This window comes from Camellia sinensis, chromosome 6, assembly GCF_055761805.1.
Source record: "Camellia sinensis isolate YWXY chromosome 6, ASM5576180v1, whole genome shotgun sequence".
NCBI classification, from domain to species: domain Eukaryota; kingdom Viridiplantae; phylum Streptophyta; class Magnoliopsida; order Ericales; family Theaceae; genus Camellia; species Camellia sinensis.
The window spans coordinates 149,027,885-149,045,806 of NC_138966.1; the positions used below are offsets into that span (position 1 = coordinate 149,027,885).

The 17,922-nt window shown below is 42.9% G+C and overlaps 1 protein-coding gene across 1 annotated transcript; it reads left to right on the forward strand.

Annotated features, from left to right (window-relative positions):
- The first annotated feature begins 7,776 nt into the window (after positions 1-7,776).
- On the forward strand, positions 7,777-8,889 carry LOC145793691 (uncharacterized). Its single transcript, XM_082876556.1, has one exon. It carries the CDS (start codon positions 7,777-7,779, stop codon positions 8,887-8,889), a length of 1,113 nt encoding a protein of 370 aa, XP_082732682.1.
- Positions 8,890-17,922: the final 9,033 nt, after the last annotated feature.

Below are 17,922 nucleotides of genomic sequence, written 5' to 3' on the forward strand. Positions count from 1 at the left end.
TACTCATAATATTGGGCTTAACTATACTAGATATCTAGCAGTACTTGAAGGATACTGTGATGCAAATTGGATATCGGATAGTAGAGACTCGAAGACCACCAGTGGGTATGTCTTTACTCTTGGTGGGGCGACTGTATCTTGGAAATCTTCCAAACAGACTTGTATTGCTAGATCTACTATGGAATCTGAATTCATAGTTTTAGACAAAGCAGGGGAAGAGACAGAATGGCTTCGCCACTTCCTTGAAGATATTCCAATATGGCCAAAACCGGTGCCTGCTATATGCATACATTGTGATAGTCAATCAGCAATTGGTAGAGCATAGAGTCATATGTATAACGGTAAGTCTCGACACATTCGTCGTCGACATAATACCGTAAGACAACAACTCTCTAATGAAATTATGTCCATAGAATATGTTAAGTCTAAAGACAACATAGCGGATCTACTAACCAAAGGGTTAGATAGAGAGTTAGTTGAGAATTCATCGAGGGGAATGGGACTTAACCCTATTAAATAAGAGTTACCACAACGGCAACCCGACCTAGTTGACTGGAGATCCCAAGATCTAGGTTCAAAGGGACAACCGAGTTGTGAATGACTCAAAAGAATCACTGGAGAGTCTAACTCCTACCCATTTCTTTGATGAAAGTAGTGATGTCTGCAGCGTTTGAGGTTAAGTAAAATTTTAATGATTCTTATATCTAGGTAAACCTAGTGGAGTATGGCATGATACTCTTCATAAGCATCACCTATGTGAGTGTGAACTGGGCCGGTTTTATAAAATTTGTGAAGGGCTACAAGTCTTTAGAGCACTCATGAAAAACCAGGCTGTTCAGGGCCAAAATGAACACAATAGTGAGAACTAAACTGTGTCTGGAGATATACTATGTGGGTTCTATTGTCTTGGTTTACACAAACGGCTGAACAGTTCAAGACATCATGTTCACTGGTTAGCTAGTAAATCCGATAGTGTCTCACAAGGGAAGGTTCAAAACCAAAAGCTACATATCCTTTGCAGAATATTTTCAATTTCTGTACTCTCTGTAATAGATCATGTTGTTGCATTTTCTCTCCGTCAAATTCCATTCATGTGGGGGATTGTTGGAAAAATGGTTTAATATAGGCATATTTTTTAGCCAAATTTTGAGTGGGTCCGAAGAGGTGAAGTGTTCCTTGCCGCGTGGCAAGTCACACGGTGAAGACGGAACGTCAAAACCATTTATGAGTGAATGAGAAGTTGACGTCGTTTTCGGGTCTAACATTAATTTTTTAGATAAAATTCATTTGAATTTTTTCAATAAAAAATTATTGTGGGAATTTAATTTAATTTAATTCTAAAAATCAAATTTTGGGTTCCTAAAGTGGTTTCCTAAAATTTGTAATTGTGAGAATTTAATTTAATTCTAAATTCAAATTTTAGGTTCCTAAAAAATTTTCCTAAAGTTTGTACCTCTTTATTTATTTATTTATTTAACTATTTCATTAGTTATATATATATATATATATTTGAAATAGATTAAATAAATAAAGTGGCAACAGGTTTGTTTTGGTCCACCAACGGTTCACTTTTGATTGGTTGAATATTGTGCTCTTGCACCAACGGTCAGATTTATTTGAATCAACAGTTGCATCTGTTTATTCATTTTTTGGGACCTGTTCGGGGCAGAGATTTTTTCCTATATATACAGCCATATATCCAGCATTGGAAATCCCCGGAAGATTGAGTCTTGGTAATCCAATTTTCCATCCGAAAAAATTCAGTTTTCAATCTTTCTTTTGCTGTCTAGATTTTTCTTAGTGCATTTTTCTTCATTCTAGTTTTAGGATAAATATTCAGAGAGTTAGAACACAGGTTTGGTTTGCCGAACAAATTTATTTGAAGTGCTTCTATAAATTTGTGAAGATCATTGTATCCTGGGAGATAGACGCCACTCAACCGTAAGCACCGTAACGGGGCGAATCTGTCTTAAGGACAGAGTGTCATACACTCGACTTGGTCTTGAATTATTTATTCGGTTCAACGAAATAAATTCTGTAAGATTTATTTTATTTTGTTTGATTTAATTTCAGTTTATTTTATTTACACAGAAAATTGTTCTAACATCACCTAATTTCACACACATTTTCCCTTTCCCTTTCCATTTCTAAATCCCCTAACCAAACACAGGCTAAGAAAAATTGCTATATGGGAGAGATCAACGCATGAGCATGACTATCTCTGATCTTTGAGGCGATTCCCTATAGAAAATGCTGAGTTCACATAATTGCACAACAAATTAACACATTTTACTTGTAACATAATAGGAGAACTTGGGGCTATTGTGAGTGGTCAATAAAAATATCTTCTCTGGATGGAAAGGTCCATGTTCACTGTGTGAAATTTTGCCCTTCCATCTCATCCGATCTGTGATGCCTATTACTTTACCAATCATATCAATGTGATCTCTTATTACAACGGCCCCATGGGGGCGGAGAATTCGATACATCTCAAAGAGAATGTCAAGAATGTCACACCTGCAGAGACATAAGGTAACTGTCAATTCGTAATATTACTTTTGTGTCATAGTACAGATATTGAATAAATTCGACTAACAAGCTCAATGGGGGTAGATTTTACTAATAAGAAAAGAATGAAATAGCAGAAACTAATATTATTGGCCAATATAAAAGACATTAAAGAGGAGAGGGGAGGGGGGGGGGGGGAATCTGCATTCAAACTTTTCATCTTCTGGCGTTCATGTGTTTTCATTTTTCAGAGAAAAAAAAAAAAAAAAAAAAATTGTTTGGTGAACTGTTCTCCACAATTTTTTTCAAAAACACCCCAGTTCCAGGAAACATCCAAAAACTTGTTTTCAAATTTTGGAAAATTATTTTTGCACAAAGTGAAACAATATAAAAATGATAAGCGTATTCAGGTTCCGTTTGGCAAGAGCTAAACGGGGCTTTTTTGACTATTTTAACCACAAAAGACAAAATAAGCTATTTTAGCCACAAAAAATAAAATATCACATCCAATCCATAATCATTACATTCTTCTCTCACAAAAAAAGCCAAAAAAGTCAAAAAGCCCTTCCCAAACCAAACTTTTTAGCCTAGGCTAAAATAGCCAAAAAAGCCAAAAAGCCAAAAAGTCAACCCATTTCCCAAACGGAGGCTCAAACATTTTATTGTTTCGTTTTTGAAGACATGAGAAACGAAAACAAAAATCAAGAAAATGAAAACACAACTAAACAGGCCCGAAAATGTTGCTACATTCTTTTCAAAGCTGTAAGATTTGTATGAAAATCATCTTCGGCAGTTCTATATATAATTGGCTGCTCAATCCTTAATAAGAAGAAAAATATACTGGCAAAATTAACATAAAAGATTTATTTATCCAAAAAAAAAATTAAAGATTTAATCTACTGAGCTATTTATAGCATTTAAATGAGTTCAGTCACTTTTCTCAAAGAATTTTGGTGACTCTTAGCTTTTCCTAACACACGCTAAAAAAAAAAAAAAATAAGACTCAATTAGTACACATTAATATGCGTTTGGGAGGAAAAAGATTGAGTACCCATCTAACCTTTGGCATAATAAAGATTGAGTACCCATCTAACCTTTGGTATAATGCACAAAGTGACGGTCCCAAGGGTTGAACCCATAACCTCAAGGTTATTAAGTCAAGCTTTAACCATTGAACTAATGGTCACCCCAACGCATGCTAAGAAGAATTGGAATAAAAATAGTATCTAGGGCCCTCAACAAATCTGCACTGGCAGTTGACGATTTCATCTACTTATTGGAATTAGTGATTTCAAATACCAAATAAAGCAAAGACGAAATCAAGAACTCTCCAAGTAATAGTTAAACAAGTCTATAAGAGCAGTTGCCCTTTAGATACTTGTCCATATACATGCTAAACAAACCATTAGCATGTATTAAATCATAAGTTCGAGGGTATGTTGAGAAGGGCTCACACCTGCAAGCAAGAAAGCTCTATAAATCAGTTGATTTGTTATGTACAAAATGTAAGAAGAGCATATCATAGTGAAATTAGTAATACTTCACAATTTAATAGAACCACGCACAATACGAAGGAATAACTTCCATACTCTAAGCTAGAATAGATGCAAAAAAATAAAATCAATTTCAGATAGTTTCTTCTGTTAGTCAGTTGTCTCCACTTAATGGAGATCTCACATCACTCCAAATAGACTCTTGAATGAAGCCATTTGGGGTTAGCTTTTTGAGTGGCTTTTTCTCTTTTTTGACTTTTTTTTTTGTAGAATCTAAAAACACATGCATTTGTGAATTTGAGTAGCTTCTTGGTTTTTTTTGTGAGTGAAAAAGTTCGAGTGCTTTTTTACTTTTTTAGCTAACGACAAACAGGTTTTCTGACTTTTTTGGTTTTTCACCTTTTATATTTAGCTAAAAAGCTGACTTTTCTAAAACATCCCAAAGTCTTGGCAATAATTTAACAATTAATAAAATTATAAAACTATATGGTAGTAACAAACTAGATAAAGAAAATAACAAAAATTTCAAAGTACATGAAACTGTTTTGGTGTCCTTGGACTTCATAAAAAGATCAAATCTGACGCTTAGAAAATGTCCACTCCCTAAACATATTCAAGTCTGTAACACAGCCCCCACTCCTCCCACAGCAACCCAAGACAAGAAATGGCCTATGTAAATCGAAATTACGATTGCAAGAATTGCAATTAAGTAAATAATGCAAGACTAACAATCAGATTTCTCCATACCACAGTAGAAAATAAAAGAAAATTTTCTTTAAGTCTTACCGGTTCATGTAGGTTCCAATTAGTCCACGCTCATAGATGATACCGAGTGTATTGATTTTTGCATCAGTAGGAACCACATTCATAACCCAAACAGGATAGTTAACAAGTGCAGCAGCAAAACCTCCGATGCCAGCATTCATGTCCATTATATTTCTGTATTGTCCAGCAAACAGAGGTTTGAGAACACTCCCATAGTACGAAACTCTTCTTTTCCACAACTGATTATCCTCATTAAAAGCCTTGAGAGTCATTCTTACAGCTACTGCATTTCTAATCCTAGGTGGAGCGATGTTCAATCGTTTAGGCCATTTCTCTAGAGCACCTCCGGTCCGGATACATCATGTACGTCCGCGACCTTTGGGAGAGGAGTGATACAAGTATCCATCTTTTTGTACCTAAAAAAAGCAACAATAATTACTTTTAAAGAAAGAAATTTCTTTGCAAAGTTCATCACATATAGTACCACCAATGAAACTGTGTAATTAAAGTGCCTTAAAATTTAACTAACATCATCTTTGGACACTTGAAATGCAAAAAGTCCTATTTTTTTTTTAACCTCACGAAAAAGCTTTTAACCTCGTTTAGTTGTATGTCTGAATTTAATTTCCTTCACTATGTTTCTCAGTACCAAATGTGCTATTAAGAGCTGTTTAACAAAATTCAAGAAAATGATAGATTTCTTAGTCAAAACTCTGAAGATCCTTAACTGAACGCTCAAATTAGAAATTCTTCATTTTATCTTCTCGCCTCCTTTAGACCAAAGAAACAAAAAGTTAGGAAGGATAGAGAAATCTTAGGACATTAATCTTCTTGAGGGTTCAGCTCATCGGTGACATTTGGTACCAGGAACACCATATGCCAATGATAGAAAAAGTCTAGAAACATAGTGAGAGGGAGATTTATAATCTGGCTTTGGGCTGTGGTAGAAGCCGGACAGGATAGGGCCGAGCATGTTTGGGCAGAGCTAACTTGGGCCTGTTCAGAGTGGGTTTTACTCGGTCGAGGCTCAGGCCCCCTGTTTAGGCCAAGCTAACTGGGGCTTTCCTGGAGTTGGTCTTGCTCGATCGAGGCCCAGGCTTGAGGTCCAGGTCCCCTATTTGGACCAAGCTTACTTGGCCGAGATGATCGCCTGCCAACTTGGGTTCCATGGTTTGCACGTGTAGCTCGGCGGGGAAGGCCTTCTACTCACCGGTTCGACCTGTCTTGAACTCGGCTTTGCCGGAATGCTACCGAGCTCGGCTGTTATGGAGCTCGGCGAGTGGAGCACTCGGACTCGTTACACAACACGGTCGTGAAAGGCCGAGGTGATGCCGCTGGGCTGCCGAGTTCCCACTAATGTTGTCTGGCGGTTTGGTTATGTGGTGTTCGCTGGATTTGTGCTGACAGATGGGAGAGCAGCTCCACGTGTCAAGAGACTAATGGGTGCAGAGTTAAGTGCAGAAAGTATATAAGCATGACTGCGCCCCCCCCATGCTGGGATGGAACATCATTTGGTGAGATAGACTTATATTCATTGAGCTTCTCTCTCTCTCTCTCTTTCTCCCTGAGTGTGTGCTAATTTGACCGTCGGAGGGGTTTTTCGGAAACACATCGCCAGGTAGCTCACCGCCGTTGTGTTTTCAGGTTGATCGGATAGACACGGAGCTTGGACGAAAGGAGTACGGGCAGCGATGCATATTTCCTTCCCGTACAATTGGCGCCGTCTGTGGGAAATTTGGGGCGATCAAGTCATGTCGAAGCAATGCTTCATGGCAATAAACGGAGCCGGGCTACCAAAGGCTTCATCCAAATGATTAAAGGATCGGAAGACCAGAGAGTCCTTGAAGATGTGGGCACCAAGGCCGAGGACAAGGCTGTTGAAGAATTGGTGGAAGTGTGGATCGGCACCGAAAGTCCAAACAAATTCTTTTTGCTAAGCTCAAGCCTTACCGCCTAAGAAAGGACCAAGATGGTAGATTTCTTGATGTCGAATATCGAAGTCCTCGCCTGGACGCTGTACGACATGCCCAGCGTTGACCCAAGCTTTATTTGCCACCAACTCAATGTCTTCCCGGATGCACGCCCCATCATTCAAAGAACAAGAAGATCGGCTCTTCGTCATGTCGAGGTAGTCGCGGAGGAGGTAAGGAACTTGCTTGAAGCATGGGCTATTCAGGAAGTGCACTACCCTCAGTAGATTTCAAACACAATCGTAGTACCCAAGAAGAATAGGAAGTGGCGAGTTTGCATTGATTACAAGACCGTCAACCGAGCTTGCCCTAAAGACAGCTTTCCTCAGCCCAGAATAGACCAACTAGTGGATCTAATGGCCGGGCATAACAGGCTCAGTTTTTTGGATGCCTACCGTGGTTATCATCAGATTGCCATGCACGGCCCCGACCGCAAGATTACCTCATTCACCACTCCAAGGGGACTCTTCTGCTATCGAGTCATGTCTTTTGGTTTGAAGAACGCCAAGGCAACTTTCCAAAGGATGGTGACCAAAATGTTCGCTCCTCTGCTAGGCCGGACGATGGAGGCTTATATTGATGACATGGTGGTCAAAAGCAGGCATCAAGCAGACCACTTGTCCGACCTAGTTGGGATGTTCGGTATTCTTAAACAGCACAAGCTACGCCTGAATGCGTCAAAGTGTGCCTTCGGCGTGGGATCCGGGAAATTCTTGGGTTTCCTAGTCACAAACCGAGGCATCGAGGCAGACCCCACACAAATCAAAGCCATACAAGAATTAAAGCAGCCTAACTCGGCGAAGGACGTGCAATATCTGGCCGGAATGGCTGCCGCGTTTAACCGATTCATAAGCCGGTCATTAGATCACTGCCGCCCTTTCTTTCGAGCCTTGAAATCCAAGTTTTCATAGGACGAGGAATGTGACAGAGCTTTGGCCGAGCTCAAGGCCTATTTGTCTTCTACTCCATTATTGCTAACACCCAAGCCTGGCGAAGAACTCTACCTTCATCTGGCAGTTTCACAGCATGTAGTTAGCGCGATGCTTGTCCGGTCAGAAGGTATCCAGCATTTTCCTATCTTTTACGTGAGCAAAACCTTGTTACTGGCCGAGTCGAGGTATTTGCCACTGGAAAAACTTGTTTTGGCGTTGAGGATGGCCTCCAGGAAATTGGCGCACTACTTTCACGCTCACACAATCATTGTTTTGACCGAATTCCCTCTCAAAGCCCTGTTCGAGCGGGCGGATTTCTCCGGTCAAATCCTGAAGTGGGCGGTCGAATTGGGTCAGTTTGACGTCAAATTTCAACCCCGAAGGGCCATAAAAGCACAAACATTGGTCGATTTCGTTGCTGAATTCTCGCTTGGAATTCACCAAGTATGCCCGGTGGATCTTAGTGCGGTAGCCGAGGAAGTGAATGAAGGCTCAACGGAAATTGCACAGCAGGGTGATGGTGGCAACGCGGAGCTTGCGCGCTTGACCATAGCACCTCTTGTCGGAATAGTAGAGCAGCCCGGCAATGTGGTGACGGACTCGGGCATAACAGACCCACCTGTTGGGTCCAGTACCGCATCGTCGAGGAGGGATGAAATGGAACTGAACAACAGCGAACCTGAAATCGAACAGCCGAGTGCCCGTGATCCAATCAACCTTCAAGCCTCCCAGGACCCCTCAGAGTGTTGGAAACTGTTCGTCAGTGAAATGTGGAAACGTTTTGTAGATGGAGCCTCAAATCATCACGGTGTCGGGCTGGGCATAGTTTTGATCTCGCCAAATGGTCTGACCATAGAGCACTCTATCACCCTCGGATTCCCTGTGTCAAACAACGAGGCTAAGTACGAGGCGCTATTGGCCGGGCTTAAGAGCACGCTTCAGTTGCGCGCATCTGAGCTGATGGTTTACAGTGACTCTCAACTTGTTGTCAACCAAGTGTCCGGGATCTACAAAGTCAAAGACGACAGAATGGCCAAGTATCAAGCTCTCGTAAGAGAACACATCAAGCGATTCCAAGCAATAAGGGTCCAACAAATTGGTAGGGAAGATAATGGCCGAGCGGATGAATTAGCCGGTCTCGCTTCCATGGTCGACATAACATCTCCCAGCCCTCTCCTGATTGAGTTTATTCCAAGGCCTAGTATCGAGGAACCCAAGTAAACAGAAGTACTCTGCACCAAGCTTGGCCCTTCTTGGATGGACCCTATTATCCTTTTCCTGAAAGAACGGACCCTTCCAGCCGATAAAAAGGAAGCACGTAAAGTCCGGGTGAAGTCAGAGCGGTTTTGGCTCTCTCCATCTGGCGCTTTATACAAGAAGTCATACATCGGTCCTTACCTGAAGTGTGTACACCCAAACAGCGTGGAAGCTTTCCTGTATGAAATTCATGAAGGCATATGTGGAAGTCACATTAGGGGAAGATCTTTGGCCTACGGAGCTATCTCGCATGGATATTGGTGGCCATGCATACAAGCGGACACTCAAAAGTATGTTAGAAAATGTGAGAAGTGCCAGAAGTTCGCCCACCAAATTCACTAGCTGGCCAGAGAACTTCTTCCCCTCACAAGCCCTTGGCCTTTTGCGATGTGGGGGCTAGACATAGTGGGACCACTCCCAACGGCGCCGGGCAACCGGAAGTTCTTCATTGCAGCTACGGACTACTTCACCAAATGGGTTGAAGCTGAGCCCTTAGCGACTATCAAGGAGAAAGACGTCAAACGGTTTGTCTGGCAGAATGTGGTAACACGGTTTGGCGTCCCCAAGATTCTGATTTCCGATAATGGCACCCAATTTGACGCCCGCTTATTCAGAGGATTTTGTGAGGAGTTGAAAATCGAATTCTACAACTCCACCCCGGCTTACCCGCAGTCCAATGGCCAAGCCGAGGCATCAAACAAGACCATTCTTGATGGGTTGAAGAAAAGACTAGAGAAAGCCAAAGGAAAATGGGCCGAGGAACTCCCAAGTGTCCTTTGGGCATATCGGACGACCTCGAGGCGATCTACCGGGGAAACTCCTTTTGCCCTGGCATACGGCATGGAGGTAGTCATCCCATTGGAAATCGGCATGCCCACCATCTGTAGTGAAAATTTTGAGCCTGAGTTGAACTCTGAAGCAGTCGCCTTGGAATTGGACCTGGCTGATGAGCGCCGCGAAAAAGCTTTGATCCACGTGGCCGCATACCAACAAGAGTTGTCCAGAAAATACAACAAAATGGTGCACCCCAGATCGTTCAAAGTCGGGGATTGGGTTTTAAGAAAGGTGATGGGCAACACACTGGTGTCGAGCGAAGGAAAGCTAGGGGCAAACTGGGAAAGGCCTTACAGGATAACCGGTCTGGCAGGCAAGGGGGCGTACCACTTGGAAGGTTTTGAAGGAAAAAGCATACCCCGGCCATGGAATGCGGCCAACCTCAAATTGTACTATTTTTAGTATTTGACGTTCTTATGTAATTTTTTGTGTAGGACTTGCTCTCCCTGTACTTTTGAATGTAATACTATTTTTGTCAATATAATAGAAATGACTTATCTTCGCTGAAGTTTTACTTCGGTTGAATGAGTTGATGACTTACTCAACTTTGTGGTCTCAACCGAAATCTTTTACTCCAGTCGAATTAGTTGATGATTTACTCTACTCTTTGGTTTCAACCAAGATGTTTTACTCCGATTGAAGGAGTTGATGATTTACTCAACTCTTTGGTTTCAACCGAGATGTTTTACTCCGGTTTAATGAGTTGATGATTTACTCAACTCCGTGGTTTCAACCGAGATGTTTTACTCTAGTTGAATGAGTTGATGATTTACTTAACTTCGTGGTTTCAACCGAGATGTTTTACTCCGGTTGAATGAGTTGATAATTTACTTAACTCCGTGGTTTCAACCGAGATGTTTTACTCCGATTGAATGGGTTGATGATTTACTCAACTCTTTGGTTTCAACCGAGATGTTTTACTCCGGTTGAATGAGTTGATGATTTACTCAACTCCGTGGTTTCAACTGAGATGTTTTACTCCGGTTGAATGAGGTGACGATTTACTCAACTCTGTGGTTTCAACCGAGATGTTTTACTCCGGTTGAATGATTTGATGATTTTCTCAACTCTGTGGTTTCAACCGAGATGTTTTACTCCGGTTAAATGAGTTGATTTACTCAGGCTTTAGCCGAGATGCTTTGTATCGGCTAAATTGGTCGGTGATTTGTAGATCTTCAAAAGATTTAGCCGAGGTGATTTACCCCGGCTAAAGTAGTTGACGTTTTGTTTAAAGGTTCCTGCTGAGTTGATGAAACACAGTCCAACAAGCAGTGCAATAGTTAGCGAAATCAAAACTTTTCATTGATGTGAAACTGAAGCCAAGTTTGGCATCTACTAAATAATACAAAAAGAAAAAAAGTCAAAAAGTCACTATCCTATTTAAGTCACATCATCTTATTTAAATCACATCACCTCTCTAACACATCACATCAAACCCAACCCAAACCCAACCCATATAAGCCAATAAGTCAAAAAGTGCACTTTTTTGGAACATCCCAAACCAACCCTGAATTACATAAGGTATGGCAAGCAGCCCGGTACATTCTTAAAAAAGAAATAAAAGAAAACTAAACTAAGGAGGAAAGGTCAGCGAAGTCATCCTCAGTTGCAGTTGCCTCCAGGTTGACCGTGGTTATGGTTTCTTGGATGCCGGTCTCCACCTGGCTGACCTGCTTTGCGCGGTTTTCTCCCCTGGCATTTTCCTCGGCTTCGTCCCCGTCTTCCTCATCGGCCTCAGCCTGCGATGCACTGAAGACATCGTTGGCGTATGGCACCATGTATGTCGGCAGAAATGCAATGGGGGGAGAGGCAAACACGTCGATTCCAAATCCTTGGCTGAGCTGTTCGCAAGCAGCCTTCAAACCGGACTTGAAGAATATGTCCTTGGTGGCCTCGACCTGCTTGGTGTGGCTTTCTTCGGCCTCCTTGAAACCTTCGTTGTTGGCCGCATCCACCTCATCCTTCCTTGATTGTTTCAACGTTTCTAGCTCGGCCTGGAGAGCATCCCTTTCATTCTCAACGGCTCCAAGTTGGCCGAGAAATTTAGAGTTGTCTGTGTTGGCAATTTCTAAAGAGGCCTTTGACCGTCCCAGCTCGGTCTGCAGATGCTCAACCTGGCTGGCAGCGTCGGTCGCTTTCTGCCGGAGTCTATAGATCCACTTTATTACCAGATGTTGTTTCTGGATGGCCTGCGAGAAGAGAGTTTAATTAGAGAAAGGAAACCGAGCAAACACTTGGAAAAATTTGAGTAAAGCCTTCAAAATTCTTACCCGGGTCATAGACTTGACCGAGGACTTCACGAGCCGGGTGTCCGGCACGTGGTCGCTGCCGGTCACATCGCTCGGCAGGAGCAGGGCTTTTGTTAGGTTGAAGGCGAGGAGGTGTTCTTTATCTCCTTTTGACCGAAGCACTGGCCGGGATCTCTTTTCCCCGGTGCTTCAATTGAGGCTTCCAGGGAGGTGTTGGCTCAGTTGTGACCACTGGTTGCTTGGTATTCAACTCCGCAACGAGCTCGGCTGAGGAATCGGTGACGCGAGGCCTTTTCCCTGCGCGGCGGCTTTCCTTGCTTGTCTGTACCGCGACAGTTGACGCCGACGCAACCACGACCCCACTTGATTGACCGGCAGCAGCTGCGCGGGAAGGGATGCTTGGCAGCTCGGTGGATGTGGCAGTGATGAGATTTTTAATGCGGCTTCGTTTGGCCATCTCCTCTGCTTCTGTCAGCCAGATTAGGGGCACGTCCGGTAGTGTTGGATCAGGAGGTGAAGACAGCGCTCGGAGGAAGTCTATTACTTTACTTCGGCGAGGAGCAGAGTATCTATAGGTCGGTACGTAGCCGAGAAGTTCATGGCAATCCCGGTTAAGGTATCGCAGTACGGTTCTGATGGCTAATTTGTTGGGATTATGGTAGTTGGCTTGCAAAGCTTCAATGGCTACAAAGAGGAAAAAAAGAAAAGGCATTAGTACAGAATAGTGACGGAAAATAATTTGACCGAGCAGCGTGTACGGCTTACATGTCGAACCAAAGTTCTTGCTGATGTACCAGCCGGGCACGTCGATTGTTTCATAGTTTCCAGACACCCAGAAAAATTCGTCGTCGTGCATATCTTTGTCTGGGGTGCCGGTTACTATCTTCTCCTTGCCCAGTTTGATCTTGAGGTAGTAGTTTAGTCCATCCCCTGTATGCCTGAGGGTGTACTGGCGAAGTATCTCGGCTAAACCTAGGCTGACTCCTAGCCGGTTGTTCAGCTCAGCTATTCCGTTAATTATTCTATAAGTGTTGGTTGAGACTTGCGTTGGTGCTAGCCCGGTGCGCCTCAAGAACTCGCACATGAGGGGATTGACCGGGAAGCGGAGGCCGCCTTCGATAATGGAAAGCACGATGAAAGGGCATTGGTCTAGTCTGCCCCAATGGGCTGTGTCCTCGGCATCGAGCTCGAGATGTACGTCGGCGGGGACACCGTATTCTTCCTAGAGCGCGACTAATGCGACCGACGTGTCAACCAAGAAGCGGTGACGCCCCATGTGTAGCCGGCTGGTTTTAGCACGACTATGTTGGTTTGGAAAAAACTCTCATTTGATGGTTGCTCGGTCATTGAGAGCCTCAGTGTTGGTGCGCGGTCCCCTTAGTGTCACGACCCCAAAATCGCCCCTAGTAGAATGGTGCCGTGATGGCCAGTAATCCGAGATTACCGAAGGCCAACTTACAAGGATCACACACAATCAAAGTATAAAATATGGGGCTTACAAGTGCGGAAGCAATATATATTGAATCTAAGTAGTCCATGAGAGCCGTGCATAAGTCCAATGAAATGACATACATCTTTACAAAGTCTTACAACTTAGATACAATAAGGAAATGAGATACAAAATACATCTTGACCAAAAGGCTTCTCAAGCCGACATATACAAATACACATGAAATATAAGCTAAGAAGCATGATCTTCAAGATATTACAAAATGCGAATCCAAAACACGTCGGCAATGCACCCAAAAAACATATCGACAACATATCTAGGCCTCATTGCCTTCTAGCTCGTCACCTACATATATATAGAGAGGGTGAGCTTGGATACTCAGTGAATGATATTAGAAATAAAGGTTTTGCATGATTGATATTCAAGATCTCTTCCAAAGCAATACATAGCATAACTTTACAATCAAGGGGAAATCAAGTTCGTTTGCCGATCTTTCAAGTTCCTTGGATGTTAATAACATCTACATTATACGTGGGGTGATGACATTCCAAGACAAGGGTGCAGTTGCATTATAGTCCCCTGGCACTAAGGACTTTCAAGGCAAGAGTGCAGTTGCATTATAGTCCCCTGGCACTAAGGACTTTCAAGACAAGAGTGCAGTTGCATTATAGTCCCCTGGCACTAAGGACTTTCAAGAAATGTCATCAAAACAAGATAGTGCTTGATATACAAATAAGGATAATCATTCATGCTAAATCAAATACTTTTCAAAAACAAAGCAAAGCAAAGCTTATCAAAACGTATAACATAACTTCACTAAAAATACCACTCACATAGTTCTTCAAACGTCGGGGTCGAGACAAGTCCAAGTCCTACAAACACATGGCAAAGCCTATTGAATGCACTTTTAAACAAGCTTCATATGTATACAAATGATCTCGGAAAAACATGCTGGGCACCAACCAGGTCTAGGCCGAGGATCCACACCTCCTCGCCGAGGTGTGTTCCCGAGGGCCACATTCAAGGAAAAGAAGTCGGGGAAGATCTGGGTTTCCCTCTGCTGATGAACATGAAGAACATGAGCATGAAGAACATGAAAAACATGAATGCTCAATCACAACCTGTTATCACAAAATCTGGGATTGTCATGCTACGAGTTCGAAAACATGGACTTGGGTACCCATACTTGAAGTTATTGCGGAAACAAACACAAAAACATGATTCTCAATGCAAATTTTCGGATCAAAACAAGACTTTTTCTTCAAGAACACGTGAACACTATTTTCTCTTTCTAAAAACCAGCTTCAAATCAATGCATGTCGTGCAGAACAGGTTCGATCATGCAATGTAGCTAGATAAACACAAAGAACAACAAGAGTAAGCCAAGGATCTAACCTCAATACACGAATCTAATGGTTCGATCTCTTGGAATCAAGCTCGAAGATTTACTTTCTCACTCTAAAACTTCTTCTTCCTCCTAGAGCTTCTCTCTCTAAAATGCATGGATATGATACCAAATGATAGGTTCTCTCACTCGGTTCTGGGCTTAACCCTCTGCTGGGACACGTGGCGGCGACTGGTTAGGTTTTCCCTCAAAAGGTGGCTAACAGACCAGACAAAATCATGATGAAAGGGTGTTCAACAAGTAAAGCGGTATGGGCTCTCTGGCGAGGCAATGACATCGGCTAAGAACAAGGCGTCGGCAAGTAGGGTGACAATGATCTCGGCTAGGAAGGACAACACTTGACCTAGCTATGCCACACCTTGGCCTAGATGTGCCACACCTTGGTCTAGGTCATACCAATCTAGGAATAAGATCACTTGGGTTCAAGGATAACATCTCGGCCTAGATGATACACATCTCGGCCTTGGTGATGCACACCTCGGCCTAGATAATGACATCTCGGCCAATATGCCAGGACGAAGGTAGAGGTTAACCAAAGTGGTTCCAAGGTGGTTCTAGGCTTAGGATGACCTCGGCTTGGAATAACCTAGGCTTAGCATGACTCCGGCTTGAGACGGCAAGGAAGGAACAAAGCATGCACATAACACTTAGGCAAAACAAGACAAGATTGATGAATGCAAACTTAACAAGACAAGGTTATACAAGTGCACATGAACATGACTAAGACATGAATGTGGGTTATTACAGTCTACCCTCCTTAAAGAAGTTTGGTCCCCAAACTCAAGTTACCTTGCTCTACGAATAACTCCGGATAACGGATTTTCGTTTCCTCTTCCTTTTCCCATGTGGCCTCCTTGCCATAATACTCCTCCCATTCGATTTTTACCATCGGTATCGACTTGTTTCTCAACTGTCTCATTTGTCTGTCAATAATTCTCATCGGCTTCTCCTCGTAGCCTAGGTCTTCATTAACTACAACCCCGGAATAATCTATTAAATGCAGTGGGTCTCGGATATATTTCCTCAACATCGAAACATGGAACACGCTGTGGACTTGGCTCAAATCTGGCGGCAGAGCAAGTCTGTAAGCAACGGTGTTAACTCTGTCAAGAATTTCAAATGGCCCAATATATCGGGGTGCTAGTTTACCCTTCTTCCCAAATCTCGAAACTCCTGTCATCGGCGAGACCTTCAAAAATACATGATCCCCAATTTCAAATTCTAACTCCCTCCTTCTCTGGTTGGCATAACTCTTCTGTCGACTCTGTGCGGTTTTAATCCTTTGCTGAATGAGTTTAATCTTTTCAGTTGTCATTTGAACCAACTCGGGGCCAATTAGAGCTTTGTCTCCTACCTCAGTCCAACATATCGGCGATCTACACTCCCTTCCATACAAGGCTTCATACGGCGCCATGCCAATGCTGGCTTGGTAACTGTTGTTGTATGCGAACTCCACTAATGGCAAATGCGATTCCCAATTTCCCTGGAAATCCAATACACACAGCCTGAGCATATCTTCGAGTGTCTGAATCGTTCTTTCCGTTTGCCCGTCGGTCTGGGGGTGAAAGGCTGTGCTAAATCTCAATTCGGTTCCCAAGGCTCCTTGTAGACTCTGCCAAAATCTAGAAACGAACTTCGAATCTCGGTCTGACACAATGGACATCGGCACGCCATGAAGCCTAACGATCTCATTCATATATAATTCAGCAAGTCGATCGGCATTGAATGTAGTCTTGACAGGCAAAAAGTGTGTTGACTTAGTAAATCTATCAACTATAACCCAAATTGAGTTCATACCTTTTTGCGTCCTCGGCAAACCTACCACGAAATCCATGGAGATGTATTCCCATTTCCACTCAGGAATTGACAAGGGTTGAAGAAGTCCTGCCGGTCTCTGGTGTTCTGCCTTCACTTGCTGACAACACAGACACTGAAATACAAACTCGGCTATCTCTCTTTTCATGTTTGGCCACCAAAAAGTCCGCTTTACACCTTGATACATCTTGGTGCTCCCTGGATGAATGGCAAACTTGGAGTTATGGGCCTCCTGCAAAATCTTCCTTTTCAACTCTGGGACGTCGGCTACGCACAATCTTCCTTCAAACTTAAGCACTTGATTTTCAATGGTGTATCCTGGCCTCGGCTTGGTGACGAATTCATCAATTACCTTCTTGAGGAATTTATCCTCCATCTGTCTGGTCTTCACTTCCTCAATAATGGTCGGTTCCACTGAAATCGTTGTCAGGCACGCCAAACTTCCAACTAACTTCCTGCTCAATGCGTCGGCTACGGAGTTTGCCTTACCTGGATGATACTGATCTGCATGTCATAGTCCTTCAATAGCTCAAGCCATCTTCTCTGCCTCATATTTAACTCTTTTTGAGTGAACAAGTACTTCAGACTCTTGTGGTCTGTGAAAACTTGGCAAGAAGTTCCATATAAGTAATGACGCCATATCTTCAAAGCAAAAACCACGGCAGCCAGCTCCAAATCATGGGTAGGATAGTTCTTTTCATTGGGCTTCAACTGACGAGATGCGTATGCTATGACTTTACCTTCTTGCATTAACACGCAACCCAAACCCTTATGTGAAGCATCACTGTAAATCTGAAATTCCTCATTACCTGATGGAAGTACAAGAACTGGTGCTGTAACTAACCTCGTCTTCAACTCCTGGAAGGCTGATTCCCTATCATTGGTCCATTCATATGCTGTTCCCTTCTTAGGTAGTTGTGTCAATGGTATTGCAATCCTCGAGAAGTCCTTTACAAACTTTCTGTAATAACCTGCCAAGCCCAGAAAACTACGAACCTCAGACATGTTGGTCGGCGTCGGCCAATTCACAATGGCTTCAATCTTACTGGGGTCAACTGATATACCCTCTTCATTAATCACATGCCCTAAAAATAAAATGTTGAAAAGCCAAAACTCGCATTTACTCAACTTGGCGTACAATTTCTTATCTCTCAAGATTTGCAAGGCAAGTCTCAGATGATTCTCGTGCTCACTCGTACTCTTGGAATAGATCAATATGTCGTCAATAAAAATAAATACGAACT

Coding starts and splice junctions, on each gene's coding strand:
- LOC145793691 (XM_082876556.1), top strand. CDS start 7,777: ATGCTTGTCCGGTCAGAAGGTATCCAGCATTTTCCTATCTTTTACGTG.